The sequence below is a fragment of the Pieris napi genome, chromosome 1 (assembly GCF_905475465.1).
Source record: "Pieris napi chromosome 1, ilPieNapi1.2, whole genome shotgun sequence".
Classification (NCBI taxonomy): domain Eukaryota; kingdom Metazoa; phylum Arthropoda; class Insecta; order Lepidoptera; family Pieridae; genus Pieris; species Pieris napi.
This window is the reverse complement of record NC_062234.1, coordinates 3610400-3629565: the sequence shown is the minus strand read 5'-3', so window position 1 is coordinate 3629565 and position 19166 is coordinate 3610400. Positions and strand designations below refer to the sequence as shown.

The window sequence follows — 19166 nt, the reverse complement described above, 5'->3', positions numbered from 1 at the left end:
ATTAAACTCCTCTGAAACGGCTCGACCGATTTTCATGAAAATTTTGTGTGCATATACACCCACATCAAAATTTTTTGATGATACAGCATACAAAACCCTTAATTGTCACCCCTTATTTTTTTTTATAGTAGAAAGTTATTTTTATTGAACTAAAAAAATGTTTTCTGGAAATAATATACATGGCAAAACAATGTTTACCGGGTCAGCTAGTAAACATTAAAATCTTTCCTCTTTTAACATTAGGACACAAGAGGACGATATGCACGACATAAATCCATATGGATGTATGTCGTGCAGGGTTTACCCTACCTTTACCGTTTAGTATAGTTAAATTAAAATAACAGTTGTAATTATAAACAATTATATTTCCAAAATGGCATAGTTAACATTTTATAAGCGTTTTGTACAATTAATGTTTAGACTTGCAATTTCATAAATCAATGACACAATTTTATCTTATTCTTAATGGAACTAGAAGAAAAAAACAATAAAATTTTAAAACTCCCTTTTTTTTGAAATCGGTTATATTGCGCAGCTAAGAATCCGTATCAGATTCAGATAAGTTGGTGGCACTATTCATTATTTCTTTATTATGCAATTTTAATTAGTTTTTATTTATAAGTTTACCATATCCGTCAATTTTCATCACGTTCTTTCACAGTTATTAAAATATTAAAAAAAACAAGTACATCAAAGTTTCAAAATCAAATGACAAGGTCGTCTTCGTATGTGTATACTGTATATAGCATTAGATAGTTATTTCAATTGTTTTAGTATCAAAATTCATACGAAAACCGACACAACCTGCATGATACAACAATCACTAAAGTAACTATTAAACGCAGTGAGCAATATAAAAAATAAGCTAAAATGAGCCGCATAAATAGATCTTCCCAACAAGACGTACATACTATTGAAATCGTATGCTTGCTCCCGTCAATTCGCATTTGGACTTATTATATCGTAAAATGACTTCACTAAGTAAAATAATACAAATGTAAACACTATTTGGATTATTATTTCTATGAATAGGAAAAAGTCAATAGGATTTTTTAACATGACCAGTAATTCATTAAAATTTTGGTTAAGTCTACTACTTTATATGTAAATCTACTCTAAAATACTGTATACGCTATATAAAAAAAAATACATAGTTTTCCGCTGTATATCTAATTTATTCACGAGCCGATTAGATATATTATTTGATTAACTATTGTAAGCTTTAACCAATAATGTAGGACAAAATTTTTAACTTTGCTAATTTTGGATTAGATATCACAATAAGCTTACATAAAATTTAGTCGAATTAAATCTGTAATTCAAGAGCAGGTTACCTACGCCGGGCGGCCGGTTTGGATTTGTTAAATTGGAAGTTGGCGCATTTGGGAATGTGTCGTTCGGCAGCTCCTTGGTTAAAACGACGGTTGCAGTGAGGGCACTGGACGTAGTCTGGATTTTCTGAGGGAGGCGGGGGTGGCAGGTCGCTAAGTTTTCCTGTAAAAGGAATATATCAAATTTTATATCCGGAGTAAATCGTGCCAACTATAGATAACGATTCAACAACCGCGCCTAGCTTAAAATGGTAATAAAACTTTCAATGTTTTTCATCAGCTCCACATTTGTCATAATGTATGCAGTTTATACTGTTTTTTTGGCAAATACTAGTTCCACGGCTGTACTAATCGAGAATCGATAGCGCCTTGCATATATTACCAATAAAATGTTTGTCTATATTTTAACCCGGGTAGAAACAGAAGCTAACATCAAAATAAGAAACACATTATAGTATGAAACTCACCGCCAGCGCTTAGATGCGCCTGCACTTGTTTTGCTGCGCGAATAGCTTGGATAAACTCTTCGTGTTTCTGGCGCCAGTTGCCGTTTAAAGATTTGCTTACTTTCGTTGAGCTGGTTGTGCCCTTGCGGAGCTTTCCTATGAAGGGCTCAGCTTCTGTGCCCTGAAAATAACTTTAACGTCTATATGCAACGTTTCGAGAGCTACGACTCTGGACTTACAGTATTAACCTAATGTAGTAACCTATTGGGTTCAGAAGTATCTGTTCAATACCTTGAACAGTGCTTTTCTAAAGCTTTTTTACGGTGTCTCGTAATGCATAACAGTTATTACTTTAGTTGTGAGCTTTATAGTTGAAGTAGAAAAGTTATAAATCGATATTAATGTCAAATTGTTCCGCAATTATAAAGCATTTATAACACCGATTTTCTGCATCGCCTCTACTTATTTAGTAGAAGTGATGTTTGATTTCAAAGAAATTGTCGAAATGACTTATTTTTAATCATACATTCACCAAAACTCAAGTATTTAAAATATACTGCAGTAACTTTACTAATCCTTGAGTTACAGTTTGCCTGTATCAAGAGGGCGTGTTTAATTGGCGTTGTTGTTTAAATATACGTACCGCAAGGCGATGTTTAAGCACGTCAAATGGTTTGCGCTTCTTGGTGTGAGTCTTCCGGCAAATGTCTTGATGCCGAGCGAGGCGGTCAGGCGCAAAGTGTCGCCCGCACACCGCACACGCGTCTCCTTCCGCCCCCGACCCGGCCGGTCCACTCTTACTCGCTGACGTTACGCTTGCTCTGGGCTTCCTCACGCCACTAGGCACTGGTGGACTCTGTGGTAAACAGCAACAAAAACAATAAGTATAAAAAACTATGTTTATTATAACAATTTCTTCAAAACAAACTGTGTAGGTAGTTTTAAAAGGTTAGTTTGCAAAATTAAATACATAATACATATATGTAAATAAAAAAATATTTACCGCTGTAGTTCTTTTTGGCACCTGAAATAAGTAAAAAAAAAATTACAAAATAAAATTTGACAGAATAGTAACATGTATAATTTTTAAATACATAATTATAAAAAATTATATTTTTTATGAGAGACGTATTTCGGAGGCATGTGCAGCTTTTGGAGATAATGAGGGGACCCCTCTCTATAGCACTCAAAAAAAAAGGTCTTCAGTCCACTGACTGATATGGATACACTTATCCTGCTGTCATTACTTAATGAATCTCCCTTTGCGATCGCGTACGAAATAAAGCCATTCGTGAAGACCGGCATGAGCGACGTAGAAAGGGCTGTCCCAACATATATGTGGCAGTGGCCAGGCCACCTAGCGCGCATGGACAAGAACCGATGGACCTGCAGGCTCCTTGGTGACCTCGGCAGAACAAAAGACCGCGCAGCCGCGCACCAACTAGATGGATTGACGACATCTACAAGGTTAACTCTCATAGTATAAGATCCCGATATACAACGACCTTCACCGAGAAAAATATTTTTTTTTAATATTAATTAAAATACTCTGGACTGAAATCTGCTAGGTAACCCATATGGAATATATTTATTGACATATTAAATTAAATACAAAATACGTTTCATTAAATAAGCATCTCGGTGAAGGTCGTTATATCGGGATCTTAGACCATCAGTTGATACACAGAGGCCAGTGCAGGGCGTACTGGAGGAAAATGGAGGAGGCCTACGTCCAGAAATGGACCAAATGAAGAGGCTGATGATGATGAATGTTTTAATAGGGAATTCAATGGGAAACAAAGTATGTATAATCTTAATTTACTTACGGGATTTGCTCTCTGCATGACCCCTCTGGGCTTACTTTCTGTCGCCTGCTGAAATCACGCCATTAATTTATAAATTTAAATATTATTCATTCAATAATATTTACAAGAATTTATCATTATTTACAAATTCACGTCATATATTGGAACGTCAAATAGGTTCAAATAATTTTGACATTTAATTCAGAAAGGTTTAATTCATATGACAGATATCAACATTTTCTTACCACATTTTCATTTGTTGTTCTCTTTGGCGGGATACTACTTGTTTTAGGCACGACTTTGCTTGCTTTTATTGAGGTTTGAGCTGGAGTTCTGTGGACAAAAAAAAACTATACAAATGTATCAATAAAAGTATAAATCAAAATTAGAAATTTTACATTAGAATGAGATTTAGATCTTAGGTAATTATGATCAATTTGTTCAGTCATCACCTACTTCTCAAACAAATTTAATATGGATTTTATGGCAAGTGTATACAGTTACCCATACTTTTTAACAATCCTCCTTGTGTCCACGTCGTCGGAACGGGGAGTTACCGGCGCAAGCGCATGGGGAAATGTCTCATTTTCCAGTAGGTCGTGCTTATTATTGTACTCTGTTTTTACACCATCTATCTCGTCACTTGAAATCGGATCTTCGCCGTTACATTTTGTCTATAGAAAAAGTTATTAATTATTACCCCCTACTTGTCAATTATTCAGATAATCCTGAACATAACAGTTTTATTCAAAAGGCAATAGCGAATAGTGATATAATACCAACAAAAAAAAAAAATATTTTGCGTAATGAATGAACTTCCGCCTTTAATATACGGTCTCAAGATATTTATAGAAAAAACTATCAAAGCTTACCAATTTTGAAACAGTATTGAGATCGACTTCATGATTGTGGTTGAGATCACCCGAGCCATTAACTATAATATTGTTGTTCACATTTTGAACCTGAAATATATTTAAAAAACGTGTAGTTTCCCACACACCATATCCCACAATTATTAATTTATATTATTTATTTCTTCATCAATGTAAACGCTACAATCAAAATTCTTTATATGAAGAGAAAACATTTGTATTTTTAAGTTTGTAATGTCATGATGGAAATTAAATGCGATGGGAGGATTAAGAAAACAGAGTCACGCTGGTACTTTTGTATAAAATCAAAAAAGAAAATCATTCATTGTATTTCATTTAAGTAGAAATTCAAAGACTTTTTTATTGTATAGATGGTCTATACTAATATTATAATGAGGAACGATTTGAAAAAAAATCTTCCACCATTGTATTTACTTTAATATGTCGTACAAAAAATATATTTCTTGGATTTAAAAATCTATTTAGAACATCGTGCTACAACCTTATTACGTATTAACGTGTGGAACCACAGAGCACAACTAGTAACGAAAAACTCAAACTCTACTAAAGCGATTTCAGTAATTATTTTACTATTAAAATATTTAAAAAAAACAGCCTTTCGAAGACGAGTCAGGCCGGCTAGTAAAAAAAGCTCATCAAATATAACAAAAGAAGTTTATTTACCCATTAACTAACAACTAACTATAAATATGAAACAAATCCTATAGGGTTGTGTATAGTAAACACAGGTTCTTTTAATTTCTTTGTAATAAACAACAGTGATGGTTTCCCTGGGTGTAATGTAATTAGTATAAAGCGGTAAACCGCAGTACTGCTCGCATCGGATAAACTTGTGGTTAAACCAGTAACACAGCACAATAGGCTCTCGCAAGGTTGACTACAATGTCAGCGGAAATCTTCGGTTACATGCAAAGAAGCTGTAGTTAGAAATTACAACTTCACTAATAACCTGTTCATAATACAATTTACAAGTTGTTTTTACGGCTTTGAGACATTAATATGAATAAATTGGACTTTCGTAGACGACGTAAAATAGGTTGTGGTGGAGCTTCTTCATTTGTACAGGTGCAGAATATTCCTCTTAATATTTACGGATATTGCTTTACAGAAAAAAAATATTTTGAGGGTACCTGGGTAATCTGTTTTTTGACGCTATGAGAACTGAATGTGCCATGTGTTCGCACTGACGTTTTCTTTTCCACTGCGAGCCTGGATGTCGTGTTGGCGATCTTCGTATAGCCATTGGGTATAGGTTTCCTTGGCTGTGCCCTTTCAGTATTGTGGATCGGCTGAAGAGGATAACTCTTGTCGATACCTGCTTTGGTTCGGCGTTCTTCGAACATTTGACGAACCTGGTGACAATTTTGAAATATTTTATTTAACAGTATACTATTAAAAAAGCAAGGAATCGGAATGTTTAAGAGAATACGTAGTTATTTTTTTATGATCATAAATGGATTGTCTATTATAAAATACCGTAACACATTACGTTACGGTGTTATTCCTGATTGAGTGCTATTGTAAAATGGCTGGCTATTTACGTAGTGTCGTGATAGCCTACGTTTAAGACCTTTTGTTTATTTCCTGAAAGCTGTTTGTCGGTTTTTTCGTGATGTGCGCGCGCATCGTAAAAATTACTCTCATCACTTTTGCCTAACGCACCAAAAGAAGTATAACTGCAAACAGTTCAATGTCAAGTCCTAGATCAGAATTTGTATTGAGAATGTAAATAGTACCTTTCCGGGTGGATGTGTTGGAGGTGGTTTGGTGGTGGGGGCGGTTCCATTGCTCGGTGAATGACGCACTCTATCCAACGCTTTTGCCTGTTGAGCCTCGTATAGTGATGCTATTTTCATCTCCTTTTCTTGTAGCTGCTTTTGTTGAAAACGTGCCTGAAAAGTTGTAAAAAGTTTTCTAGTTCATTATTTGTCAGACATAGACATAACATTTATTACAAACAAAATCACACACACATAAACACACAAAATAACAATAATCAAAGAAAAAAAAAATGATATCAAAAGCAATAAAAAAAAATCCCTTTTCCCATTCGGTTCGTTTCAAGTGTGTAATACGTGTGTGATGTGACTGTAATTGGCCCTGGCTAAGCATTATGCTGAGGAGCAGAATGTTCCACCGCGCTGGTCATCCTACCAGAGACCACAGCAGCTAGTTTGCGCCTCAGTCGCAAAAGGCGAAAGAAAATGAATATAATAAATACTAAGTAGAAAAAAAAAGTTACCAGTGTACGTAATGAAGTCTTGTGTAAAGCTGTATAGTAAAATTAATAAAAATATAAATAAAATTAAATTAAAAGTTGCTCAACGAACTTAATCATTTTCACGTGAAAAAAATATTTCCGAATGATGAAACTTTTATGTAATTGTGACCTTTCTACTGCCTTTATAAAAATAAGGAAAAGGAAGCCTGAGTTAGCTTTTTAGGTAGTGATCGAGATTTGCAATAGAGGTCGACTCCTACGCATCGCTGCGCATGACAACCTGTCTACCGCCCGCGTTTATTGTTTTCAATCGGTTCAATTATTTATTAAACAGGTTTAAGTATTGATTGGCCTTAGAATATCATTAATTCACACATAATCTGTACCTATTATAATCAAATTATGTGTACATTTTCTTAAAAATACTATTGACCGTTTTTTCCTAATCAGCCCTATACCTTTTACCATTCATTGACATCCTAATACTATTCTAAATTTGAGTAAGATATTATTACACAATTATAGTATTAATCGAATGTTGTAAAGGATTGGTGCGTATTTCTTAATTAAAACGTGTTTCATTGCATTGGTTTATACTCTACAATATTTCATAAGTAAATGTTGAAATCTGGATAAATCACGTCATTGATATTTTTCCAAAGTTAAAAAAAACATATACAAAAATAATTCCTAAAGTCTCACTTCAAATAAAAAAGTTTTCAACACAAAAGAAGTGTAAAGTTGCTATAAATAAAAAAAAATCTGAGAAAAATTCTGATAAGTTTATTTCATTACTCGGCTGTTGTCGTGTGAATAGGCCTACAGGTTCTATGGATAATTAACGGCGCTAACCACACGACTCTACGGTCATAGTCCGCATTACATATCATTTATTGGATTTAATTCTCTACACGTTTATATACCTGATTAGGGACTGTGATAGAAACGGTGACATTTTATCCCATAAACTATCACGACATTACGTGATTTAATATCACGTTTCCAGCAATAATCAGAAACTACTTTAACCAAAAAATACATACAAAGAAGTGCCATAAATGAATGTAACTCGTTATAGAAAACTCCCTTTAAGAAAAAAGTATGCTTGTGATGTGGATCCCATTTAATCCAACTTGACAGCAATATCTGCCGAAAACGGGCAGCAACATTTAAAAAGTTCTTGTTTAGTTGTAAACAAGGCATATATAATCGTCATTTGTTTGATTTTGAAATTTAATTTTTACACATATAAAGTTACATCTCAGTGAACCTACTAGATGGTATAGTATGATTATATCGTTATAAATGTACATATATATATTATAAAATCTAATAAAACTGTATAACTTTTAGAATTTATATTTTCAAATTTTAAACATTAGACATTAAAATATTTTTTTTTAGAATTTGACGCTCAACGGTAAGATCCATCTCAAATAAAAGTAAAACGTATATTTTAAGCAAAATTGTTTCACGTTGTTAGGCTTAAACGGCTGATCCGCTTCTTTCTTTAATATAATTAAGGAACAAAGAATGCCCCAAACAAAACAAACGCAGAGAGAACCATTACCCGATTCAAATTATCATTTGTCACTTGTGGGTGGCTAATTGATAAAATAGTTTTACACAAGGTTACTTTTAGCAAAATAAAACCACAAGGCCATTGAGAACAATATACATCTCAGTAGAATATACGCCTTAGATTAAGGAAAGCCCGGAATAGCAATTAACTCATTGGATGGACTAACCGTAATAATAACCGTTAATTATAACTATCAAAAGTAACTACTAACTGTAATGAGCATTATAAAATTTCATACATAAACTATATGTTGTCATAATTTTATTCTTAATCTGTATAAATAAAAATTATCGCAATATATATCGATAAGCGCGAAACTCGAAGACGGCTGCATCAAATCGATTTTTTAAAGGCTTTTTTCTTTAAGGAAAAGTAAAAAAAAACTTGAAAAATATAGTTTTATTTAGTACTTATGGTTTCATTCCGAAAACGCGAACCGTTTCTATAGGGTAGCATAGCAAAACGTTCGTGTGTTGGTATTTAGCTACATACCAAATGTGGGCTATTTAAAAAAATCGTAATAAGGCGAAACGAAGTTCACGTAGCTGCCTTCTAAATTAAACTTATTTTAGTCGAATGTTAGCAATGACAGATCCCAAAAATAAGAAACGAAACGTCGACTTAAATAAAAAATATATAAAATTCGTGTTTATACGTTATTATTTTTACACTTAAGTCAAATAGTGAATTTTATTTATTTTAAATAAAAATCGGCCAACAGATTTGCACCTTCATATTTAAACAGACTACACTATAATGAATGTTTGAAGACCCAATTACAGGTTGACACAGCTGAGAGATATCAAATATGACATATAACTAATATTAAACTTTTAATTTGTTTATGCTACAGATGTCGTAATTACCGTACGTACGTAAACGTACGTCAAGGCAGTCTCGTGAACATACCATTTATGGCAAGTTCGCAATCAATGAGTCATCTGTCATTGATCTCACTGCATATAGAAACTGGTTTCACTAGATAGACAATCACTATTTGATAACTCAAAAATAGCAGTTCCGGTTTTTGTCAAGTAAAATCAAGCTGGCTATTTCATTTATGCTGTCAAACACCATACATGTTAAAATGACGACAATAAAATACTTATGAAAATATAAAACGACGGCTCTCTCTCTATGGGGTTGCCGAAAATGTCCATCGAGTTTTTTTTTCATTACAGTTTTATTGTAAACCCGACACATTCTGGTAACAGGACTATTAAACGATGAGCACAAACATGAGACAGGCGTATAAAATGGATATTTTTGTTACTAGTAAAAGAAAATGCTAACTAAGGTTTAGCTTACCAGCTGTATTTACCTAGTTATAGCTGGTAACTTAGACTTGCCTGGATCTGCTTATGACCGGAGATTGATAGGATTATTAGTAATCTTGATGAATGCTTACACCAGGAGTACTGGACTCCATTATCACTTGACCTTCGAGTAAATGCAGTTCCTCCCTGCGCAATAAGCTTTACAGAGCTTTCCCTGTCATTTAAAATAGGTTGATTTTGACCTTGGAATGTCTTGGTGATTCTTAATTAAACAATACAAAACTAACTCGCAAGGTCATTGACTTGAAATATGCATATTTTATTATCCTCAAGTATTCTATGGAGGAAAATATAGTACGATTGTTTGAACATTTGATTCGGCCTATATAAAGCTTCATTGTTTAAAAACATTGGTCACAATTCGCAAGTAGTTTTGTATTCACTCTGTGAGTCACGAGGCCGTATGTTAAACTTGAGATGTGATGTAACACTCGCCTACGGGCGCTGACTAACTTTGCATTGCTTGGTTGTGAAGTATAATTAAGTTTTGCTTGCGATTTTAATTTAAAACAATATAAAAGGGAGCTGGAGAAATTTACAAAACTGGTTAAAAGTAACCATATCTTGGTAAAGAACGGAACGAAAGAAGTTAAATTTGTTTTCATTTACATCAATATTATATAATGTTTTTAGAATACCCGTCTTAAGTCCTTACATTGTATATCTAACAATGTGTGATGTATAAATAAACTTTCCATGAAATATACCATTGTTCCTTTTAAGTCAAGGCCAATGACGAATGTTTCCTAGTATATAACACGTCCGTTGTATGTATATAAACGCAGGTGAGTTTTGTGATAAGCTACTTATATAAATAGGAATACAAAAATCGCACTAGCACAATTTTGTTAAAAGCTTGTACTAAGGTTTATATATTATTCAATGACATTACTTTACGGCTTGCTTCGTGGCATTTTTGGCATAATGCGCTGCTAGGCTGGGAAATAATTGTTGTTTTAAAATATTCAAGTGTTTCAGCTTAAACCCTTAAATAATTAAATATTCAAAAGAATAAATGATCACCCTCTCACCTTCGGTTCTGGTAAGGTAAGCCAGCCATTTCTTATTTCTAAAGAATCACTGGTTTCTAAATTCACTGATGAAAAAGTTTTATCACCACCTAAACTCCAGCTACCTGGATCCCACCAATTCACATGATCTAATGAACTAGAGTGCTTGTTCATTACTTGTCAGTTTAGACAGCTGATTAGCAAACTACTTTCAAGTCATTTTTCTAAAAGCTTTTCCTACAATCTTAAAAGCTTTGGAACAAAGTATACTTTACAAAAAAGAGTAAGTCAAGTGTCACGGAGTGCAATAACGAATGCCGCGAACGTTAAGCTCACTTTAAGGCTTTGTTTGCCTTTTGTTCCTATGCAACAGAACACGTGGAAACCAATGTCACATTCCCACCATGAATAAGCCGTGACCTCTCAATGAACAGTTAACTTGACCCTGTTATTGGAAAATGTTTTTACTTTACAAGTTTGAACAGTTATATTCGAAGAAAGAAACAGTTTTATCAAACGAATTGTAATGTGATCTTATTTCGATACAAACAATTCCTTTTCTTGTTCTGACATTCGATTGGAGTATTTGCAGACATTGCGTAACACAAATTCATGAACAATCTTAATATTATTTTTCTAAAAAGAATTAGATTAAATACGACCTTTTCGTTATATAGTTGTTACTGAAACTAGGCTTTGCATGTTTCGTTTTTCTTTTAGGTCAGCGTGTTATTATGATAATATACAAAGGGTCATCAGTAGTCAGGTGATTTAATATTCCAATAAAACAATACTACATATTAAAATACTTTGTAAATTAAAAAATAACCACCGCGGTAACTCAAAGTTCAAACAGTACCCAAAACGAATGGAGAATAATTGTTGTACAGTATTAATCAAAGGCTAATTACAGCTATTTTAATTTTAAACAATGTCTTCACACATGTATACACTCGTTTTTTAGATAAATACAAAAAAAAATTAATTTTCAAGAGTTTTAGAAAAAGTTGTAAACGAGTAGTAAAAAGTAAATATATTTTTTACAAATTCTTCTACTGTATATTCATAAAGTTGAAGTCTAATTTGCGTTTTCATTTCACAATTTCAACGGTGCATCCTTACTTTCTAACTTTCGAATGACTTGGCCTTTGGCACGTTGTCTTCTGAGATGAGCTCTAACTAATGGTCTTAGATGCTCTTTTGGCTCGTCTTTAAGCTAAATACAAATCTATAAACGTACAACTCAGTTGACTGATTACTTCCTAGTGTGACGAAGTGACGTAAGCACTTTCGTTGATTTGGTCGTAAACCAACACCAAATTTGTACGAGTGCACTCAAGTACACTTACCTAACTTGCTTTTCAAATATGGAAACTTGTAAAATACTTTCAATTTGTTCTCGTTTCTATCTTTATAATTTACCGACGTACACATTACTCGTAACTTATTTTATTCAACGCCTATTCGACGTAATACATGAGAGAAGTCTGACCTTGGATCTTGAGAACAAAGAAATTATGCATTTTTTTAACCCATTCAAACAACATGTGCTGTAATGCGATCACACTCATCCGTTCCTATAAAGTTAACCGTCACGCTTAGTGACTTTTATCACAGCTTAGCCTAGCCTTACTTATTTTTACGAACATTTATTTATTCATGTCACTAAACATAACAATCAAATATACAGTATTTACTATTTTCTTTAATAATAAAAATAATAAAAAGAAAATTAAAACATATTTAAAGAGTTTGGTTCCTGTGGCAGTGTACCTTTAACGCTGGCAGCATTTCCTCGCTGTATTGCGATACTTATTCGTTGAACGATGAAAGCACCAGCTTTGGAGTCACCGGTACTATCTACCAGGTGCCAACTTAAATCTTTAGTTAGCGCCTGTGCGCTTGAACTTTTATGAATTATGTTGGGAATAAAAACGGAATCCAGGAATATAAAATTATTTGTAAGAATAAATGCGTCGTTGTATTCGCCCGAAAACCATCCAGGTTCATATGCATATTGAATGACATATTTAACTGGTTGATATACCTCTCCATACGATGATACATTTTTCTGCTCCTCAAGTAAGGGCATATATCATTTAAATATTGTTTTAATTGTTATATAACTTACGTTTGCTATGTATTATAAGAAAAAAATTGTTGTGGCAATTTCTTAACGCACGTATAAAATTATTATCTATCTATAATAAATTAATAACAATCACTTTTTATGATAAACGTCTTAAAGGGGTGTCTTAATTAAAAAGGAATAACTTCCTAATCACGAGGAATATTACATGTTTAAGAAAATACTATTTATAGTCTATTTCAAAACGATAGAATTTCAAATTGGCTAAATAACTCGTGACAGAACCTTCAGGAAAATCTTTTACCTTATTGATATGTTATTGGAACAGCAATCGGACCAATAAATTTGTTACGATGGAGCCAAGCGTTTTATAAATCTGATTGATTAAATCAAATATTTTGTAAAGATTATAATGTAAAGATTAAAGACGTCTTACCAATCGCTTAGTTCTTTCTATCTGTAAATTAAGACAGGTTCATAAATAGGGAAACTAATATGGGAAAACAAAAGCTTGTTTGTTATATTAAATGTCACTTATTAAATAAATTATAGAGCCTTAACTGATTAACGTTCTTGAGTTCAACTCAAGGGGTTCAAGTATTACGTAACGAATTTGTTTGTGTTTCGACTTCCAGTAACTTTTAGGTATAAAGAGTCCCTAGGTGATCACGAAACGTTTTACTATACTTAGGTACAGTACTGTACTCGGGTACAGAAAAACGTTACGGCGCGTTACATGGGGAGGGGGGTCAATAATCTCCAAAAATTGGGTGACGTAATACTTGAACGTTCCCCAAGACTATATATGAGATGTCTTAGAGAGAGATAAGTATATAGTAACACATTTTTTAAATGACAAGAATCTAATTATATACTTCATCAGTCTCATTATGTAGTAAATTGTATCACGCGTAACACAGCTGCGTTCAATCTAGACTAGGGCAATCATTAGACCTGATCTTTGTACATTTTTAATTTAAATAATTTCCGCAAACTTTAATTAATAATTTAAGTAATTTCATTTAATTTTAACATATTAATACATATACAATGAATGAATTTCATAAAGACAAACTTGTGATTCATTAAATGAAATATGGTTCTAATGAACATCGTAAGATTTAGATTTTTTGTTTAGACCCGATCAAAAATCAACTAAAACGCGTACCGTATATAGGAAAATGACTATATCATCAACATCACATCGCTTTACCTATTGTTAAAAGTCTCCAGACTTTAGTACTTCAAGAAAATGTCAACGATCAATACGTCAAAGGATAAAATACTATTAAATACGGCTCTATAGCTTTCGCTACATTATTGATTCAAGTGCATTACTCGCATTCCTCAATTAGTCAGAGCAAAGTGCTACTTGGTATCTTTGGATATGATTAATGTACTTATATTTCCATAAAATGGCTGATAAACAATACTTTGCTGTGATATAATGTTAATCAGTTTAAAAATCCGCGTCTATTTTATTGTTATGCCGTTCAAAAATTTAAAATAATTTAAAAAAGACGCGCGACCTTAAACTAACTTTTTATATACGAGGACTTGTTTTGCGATTTAACCAAATATGCGACTAGTGTAGGTTGTAGTTGCAATTTTAGGATATTTTGATAACCACATCGCTGTAACAATTACACCTACGGTCTACATAAATACATATTAGGAAATAAATAATAATAATATATTAACTACAAAGACTTTTATATAAGATTCCTGCGCTTGGCATTTATGTGATAATACATACACAGACAGACACTCACGTACACACACTAACACACTGACACACACCCACCCACACACGTCCCATGTGGTTTCTATATATGTATATCCTTATAAATTTACAAGGACTCTGTAGATAAATTCTGTATTGTGAATCGAATCGAATCAAATCAAAAATCATTTATTCATATAGGTAGCACAATGTACACTTATAAACGTCATAAAAGAAATACATATACATTAAATGCTTCTAATTTCACATTTACTGCCAGTTCTCAAATCAAACCATGTTCCACATGACATCTTAAGTAATTAATTAAAAAATAAAATAAAATCAAAGATTTGGTATCAGCAGGAGGCATGGTGAAATAGGAGCACGCACATACGCGTGAAAATTTAAGATATTCAGACCCTTAATCAACATCGAAGTACTTGATAGAGTTCTCTCCACGAACGAAAACAGAGTTCCTCTTTAAACTGTATTTGCAGACCAAATAGGGTCACTGTAACTAACCATCAATGACATTTCATTCTTCTCCACGTATACGATATTATTGCATTGCTACATTTATCGAGCAATCTCTTTAAAATAATAAAAAGCCATATCAGTTTGGCGTGCAAGCTTCGCGAATGAGGTCATTTACACAAGTCATATTTTTGTGTCAACGTTACCACACATGCCGCACCTCATAAGCCCGATTAAGTAACCTACTGTTATAAATTACCAAGTTTACCTTAATTTAGGGTTTATGAAATTAAACGTTGTATTAAGTACATTAAAAATGCCAGAGTTGAAAAATTCAATTATGTTTTTAATTTGATAGACTAGTTGACCCGGCAAACGTTTGTTTTGTTTTATTTCTAGGAAACAGTTTTTTAGTTCAATAAAAATAACTATCTACAATAATAAAAAATAGGGGTTGATCATAGAGGAGTCAAAATCAGGGGTTGTATCATGTATGTATTTTTGTAAGCTGAATGATAAAAAAATAAAATTTGTGGTGGATAGAGCCCTCATCACTTGGGGGTTTGAAAGATAGACAGTAGCTGATTCTCAGACCATCTGAATACGAATATAAAACTTCATAAGAATCGGTCGAGCCGTTTCGGAGGAGTATGGGAACGAACATTGTGACACGAGAATTTTATATATTAGATTTGTCAAGTACGTCATCATCGAAATCTGCCAGTTATTTTTTTCTTACGTTTCGTATAGTAGTACGATTACTATTCAACGGATCGTTAATCGTTGAACCACGATGATCGTTATTTTGTTTAGTCCTAAACAGCAAACTAGCATTTATCCTTCATATCTAATTCATTTGATGTAACGAATGTTTTGCTAAAAATTACGATTAAGATTGCTGTATTCCCATTCCTTAATTATCATTGCTTCTTATTAATATATGCTAATGAAGTAAATTTGTAGAGAATAGATATTATGATACGTACGTATGTTTGACTTAACTGTAATCTGTAACCAACTAACCATGAACCCGAGTTTTGTGTATGTATGCATATTTTGACTTATTAAATTAATGGTTGAGAGTTACTCAAGATACTTTTTATTATTACCATCAAAGCCTCAATGTTTATTTGTATGTAAAATTTCCAAATAACTAAACGCTTTTTCGATTTCGATTTGATTCGCAGTTATAACATTATCTTATGTTTCAATTGAAAGCGAATAAGAAAAAATATTTAATATTAAAAGCTATAAGTTGACTTAATTAAATGATGAACAATTTTTTATGCAAAGGAAGTACGCGTACAAGCATAAGTGAAAAACTTTCCCAACCGAAGTTAAATTACTGGAATCAATAGGATATTTTTCAATTGTGACCTGAATTACAATATATGAATAAAACACTGTCAAGGTATCGACCCAGTTGAAATGGGGCAGCATGACACGACAACTCGTCCTATAATAGTCAATAGTTAATTTCTTTTATTAGTCATATTGTGTAACATACACTTTTGTCTATGGTTTTCGCAAATATTTAAATAAAACCTAATTGCTTATTATACAGAACTAAACAGACGTAAACGCCTGGCAACGAACTATTCAACCGCTGCTTAAATTAACACATATTAAGGCCGATTTACATTATCTTAGTGTTTAGGAGAGTGCTTTAGGATAGTACTTTAGTTGAAACATGTAAACGCTACTTGCTTTAGTAAACGCTACGCTAAAGAACTTGCCTTTCAAGTTGTACTAAAGCACTCTCCTAAACACTAAGATAATGTAAATCGGCCCTTATACTGTCTAGGGAAGCTGGCAAGGTGTTCCACTCCTTTGCTGGTTTTACAGGAAACGACGATGCAAATGGTGCAGTGCGGCACCTGGGGGGTGAATCTCCAGCGTTCGTTTAGATGAGCGGTGTTTGAACATAAACGCCAATTAAATTAACACAATTCGAAATTTGGAATACTACTACCGTAAAGCACTTGAAACGTCGATAATACATTATTGAACGACTCTAAAGTGGTCTATGTCAATTGTCAAACCGACATTACGAATGATAAGTTATTGGTCCACACTGTGTTTCTGTAACGTAGGGTGTGACTGTATGAGGCAGATTCTGAGGTCCTAAAACTATGTCTAATCTTATCTTACGTCATACGTTCGCTCCCCGACGTGCACCAAGGAATGTTGATCTTTATGTGGATATTAAACTTGTAAGGTGAAGGAAAAAATAAGGATATAATATATATCTTAAATTGAGATTTTCGTTGTTTACATATAATAATAATACCCAATGACCCAAATCCGTAGCCAAAATGTTGCTTACACTAAAGTTGCAAGTGTGCTATCAGCATTAAATTGCCTTTCGTCGAGAATATACAGTAACATACGGTCATTGCCTTTCCGTCTTAGTTGCATTGCAGAGTTCCTTTTAACTTTGTCCACGTTTTGACTTTTTATTTATTTTGTGTAATTTTTATAATTGTGTACATCACAAAAAGCGATTTAATAATATAAATAATAATACATAATACATTAAATCTGTAACAGGATAGAATGAATATTTATCAAGTATAGTGAACTGGTAATTACTTTATATTTTATGGTATCTTGGTCCTAGGAACCATTTACGTCCCTCGAATTATAATTAAGTAATAATAGTATTACGATTCCATTGAACAATCAAATGAACGAAATGACCGAGGTCAAGGTTCGCAAATGCTTCATATTTCTGTTTCTCTCGCACTTGGGATAAAGCTGCGATATACAATAAAGACAGATGTAAGTTTGCGTCAATCAAACGAACTCGGTTTAAAAAAATAACCGTTAGTGATTCATTATGTTTCTGGTTAGACATTACACTATGGCAGATAATCTTAACGTACCTAATGAAAGAATGTAGAAAATAAAGTTGTAACCTAAAAATAATATATCAAATTAGAAAAGGCAGACTATCTTTTATGTATCAATAGGTACCAGTAGACCTGTAAGGATGTCTATGGGTAGTAAAATATGACCGATTACGAGATTTACTATTAGTAATTACAGAAGCTAATTATTTATGTTTTTATTAATGGTGTAACTGGCTCAATACTTGTATAGGTACGTAAATTCTTTTGAATACATAGATAGGAATAATATTACTACTATCAAAAAAAACGACAAATTATTTCATTTATAAAAAACAAGTAATTACACTATCCTTTTAATCCTTTTTAAAATACATACCTGTATACAAATGTAATATTGGCTCTTAGAAATTATAACATACCTGCATTTGCAACAAACGTGAGCCTCCAGATTTCTCCATCTTCTATATTCTCGTAATTGTAAACACTAACAAAAGCCTGGTAAATGTTGAAAAAACTTTAAGAATAATAATCCATAAATAAGACGAAAACACGCGATTTATCCAAACAAATATTTGTTTACAAATTTTGACTAGACATTTCAAATTTGACGACTTGTTTACAGACGATAGAAATTTAAATGTGGAACCAACTTTTTTAATATAAAACGCGACCGTAAGCGATCAGTCACACCGATTAAACAAGCATAATATTGCAAGCTGTCGCTGGTCGCCAAGCGACTCTTGCACGATATCAGCTCTACCAAACGACAACTCAAGTCTCAAACTACACAGAGCTCTGTGCTTAGCAGTGCACGGCCGGTACACAAGATGGCGCCACTTGTTCATGGCAAATATAAAGTTTCGTTAGTTTTTCGGGTCTAAATTTTGAGTCGAGTTACCCCACTCGACTAGGCTTGACACTATAAGACTTATGCTTAAATAACTACGGAGAGGAAAGGTATAACGGACGGGTAATTTTAATAAAAAAATTTATACCACAAAGGCCTTTATTTTATAAAAAAGATACATATAAACATTCAATATGTGAACGTCACTAGTGCCGTTTGGAACACGCAACTCATCTGCTACGCACAGCTACCTACGCGATTTTCATTAGACCACATACGCATGCGACTATATTTCCAAATTCCAATTAAACAACGACATAGCAGTCCAAAAAGCAAGACCGCAATAAAAAAAACATTGTAAATATATCATGCAACAAAACAATTAATAAGCCAATTGGTTGCTTACTAGTATATAAAATGTACGTAACAACCAACCAACAAAAAGGCCCCGTTTTATATATTAAATATTAATAATCAATAGCGCAACAACATTTTTAGGTCTGGACCTTAGATTTCTGAATCTGTTTCATGATCATTAGTCAATGTCATAGGCAAG

General features: G+C 33.1%; 1 protein-coding gene across 6 annotated transcripts; it reads right to left on the bottom strand.

Annotated features, from left to right (window-relative positions):
• Positions 1–344: 344 nt before the first annotated feature.
• On the bottom strand, positions 345–18525 carry LOC125051410 (zinc finger C2HC domain-containing protein 1C). Of its 6 annotated transcripts, XM_047651735.1 has the most exons (12): positions 10647–10880; positions 6212–6367; positions 5606–5827; positions 4455–4544; positions 4223–4256; positions 4093–4183; positions 3828–3915; positions 3604–3651; positions 2781–2801; positions 2421–2633; positions 1799–1958; positions 345–1494 (listed from the first exon to the last, which is right to left on the bottom strand). In XM_047651735.1, exons 1-12 carry the CDS (start codon positions 10797–10799, stop codon positions 1331–1333), a joined length of 1440 nt encoding a protein of 479 aa, XP_047507691.1. In that variant the 5' UTR covers positions 10800–10880; the 3' UTR covers positions 345–1330. The 6 variants fall into 6 exon arrangements, with proteins under 6 accessions (XP_047507691.1, XP_047507698.1, XP_047507669.1 ...); XM_047651742.1 differs by lacking the exon at positions 10647–10880 and adding an exon at positions 18183–18525 and having other exon boundaries at positions 4093–4256; XM_047651713.1 differs by having other exon boundaries at positions 3604–3648; positions 4093–4256; positions 10647–10872.
• Positions 18526–19166: the final 641 nt, after the last annotated feature.

Excerpts from the sequence above, each read along its gene's own strand:
- LOC125051410 (XM_047651704.1), bottom strand. The coding sequence starts at position 10,799 with ATGAACAAGCACTCTAGTTCATTAGATCATGTGAATTGGTGGGATCCA. Across the intron at positions 6,368-10,646 it reads TTACCTTACCAGAACCGAAG|GCACGTTTTCAACAAAAGCA; the intron begins GTGAGAGGGTGA and ends ACAACTTTTCAG. Across the intron at positions 4,257-4,454 it reads TCAATACTGTTTCAAAATTG|ACAAAATGTAACGGCGAAGA; the intron begins GTAAGCTTTGAT and ends CTTTTTCTATAG.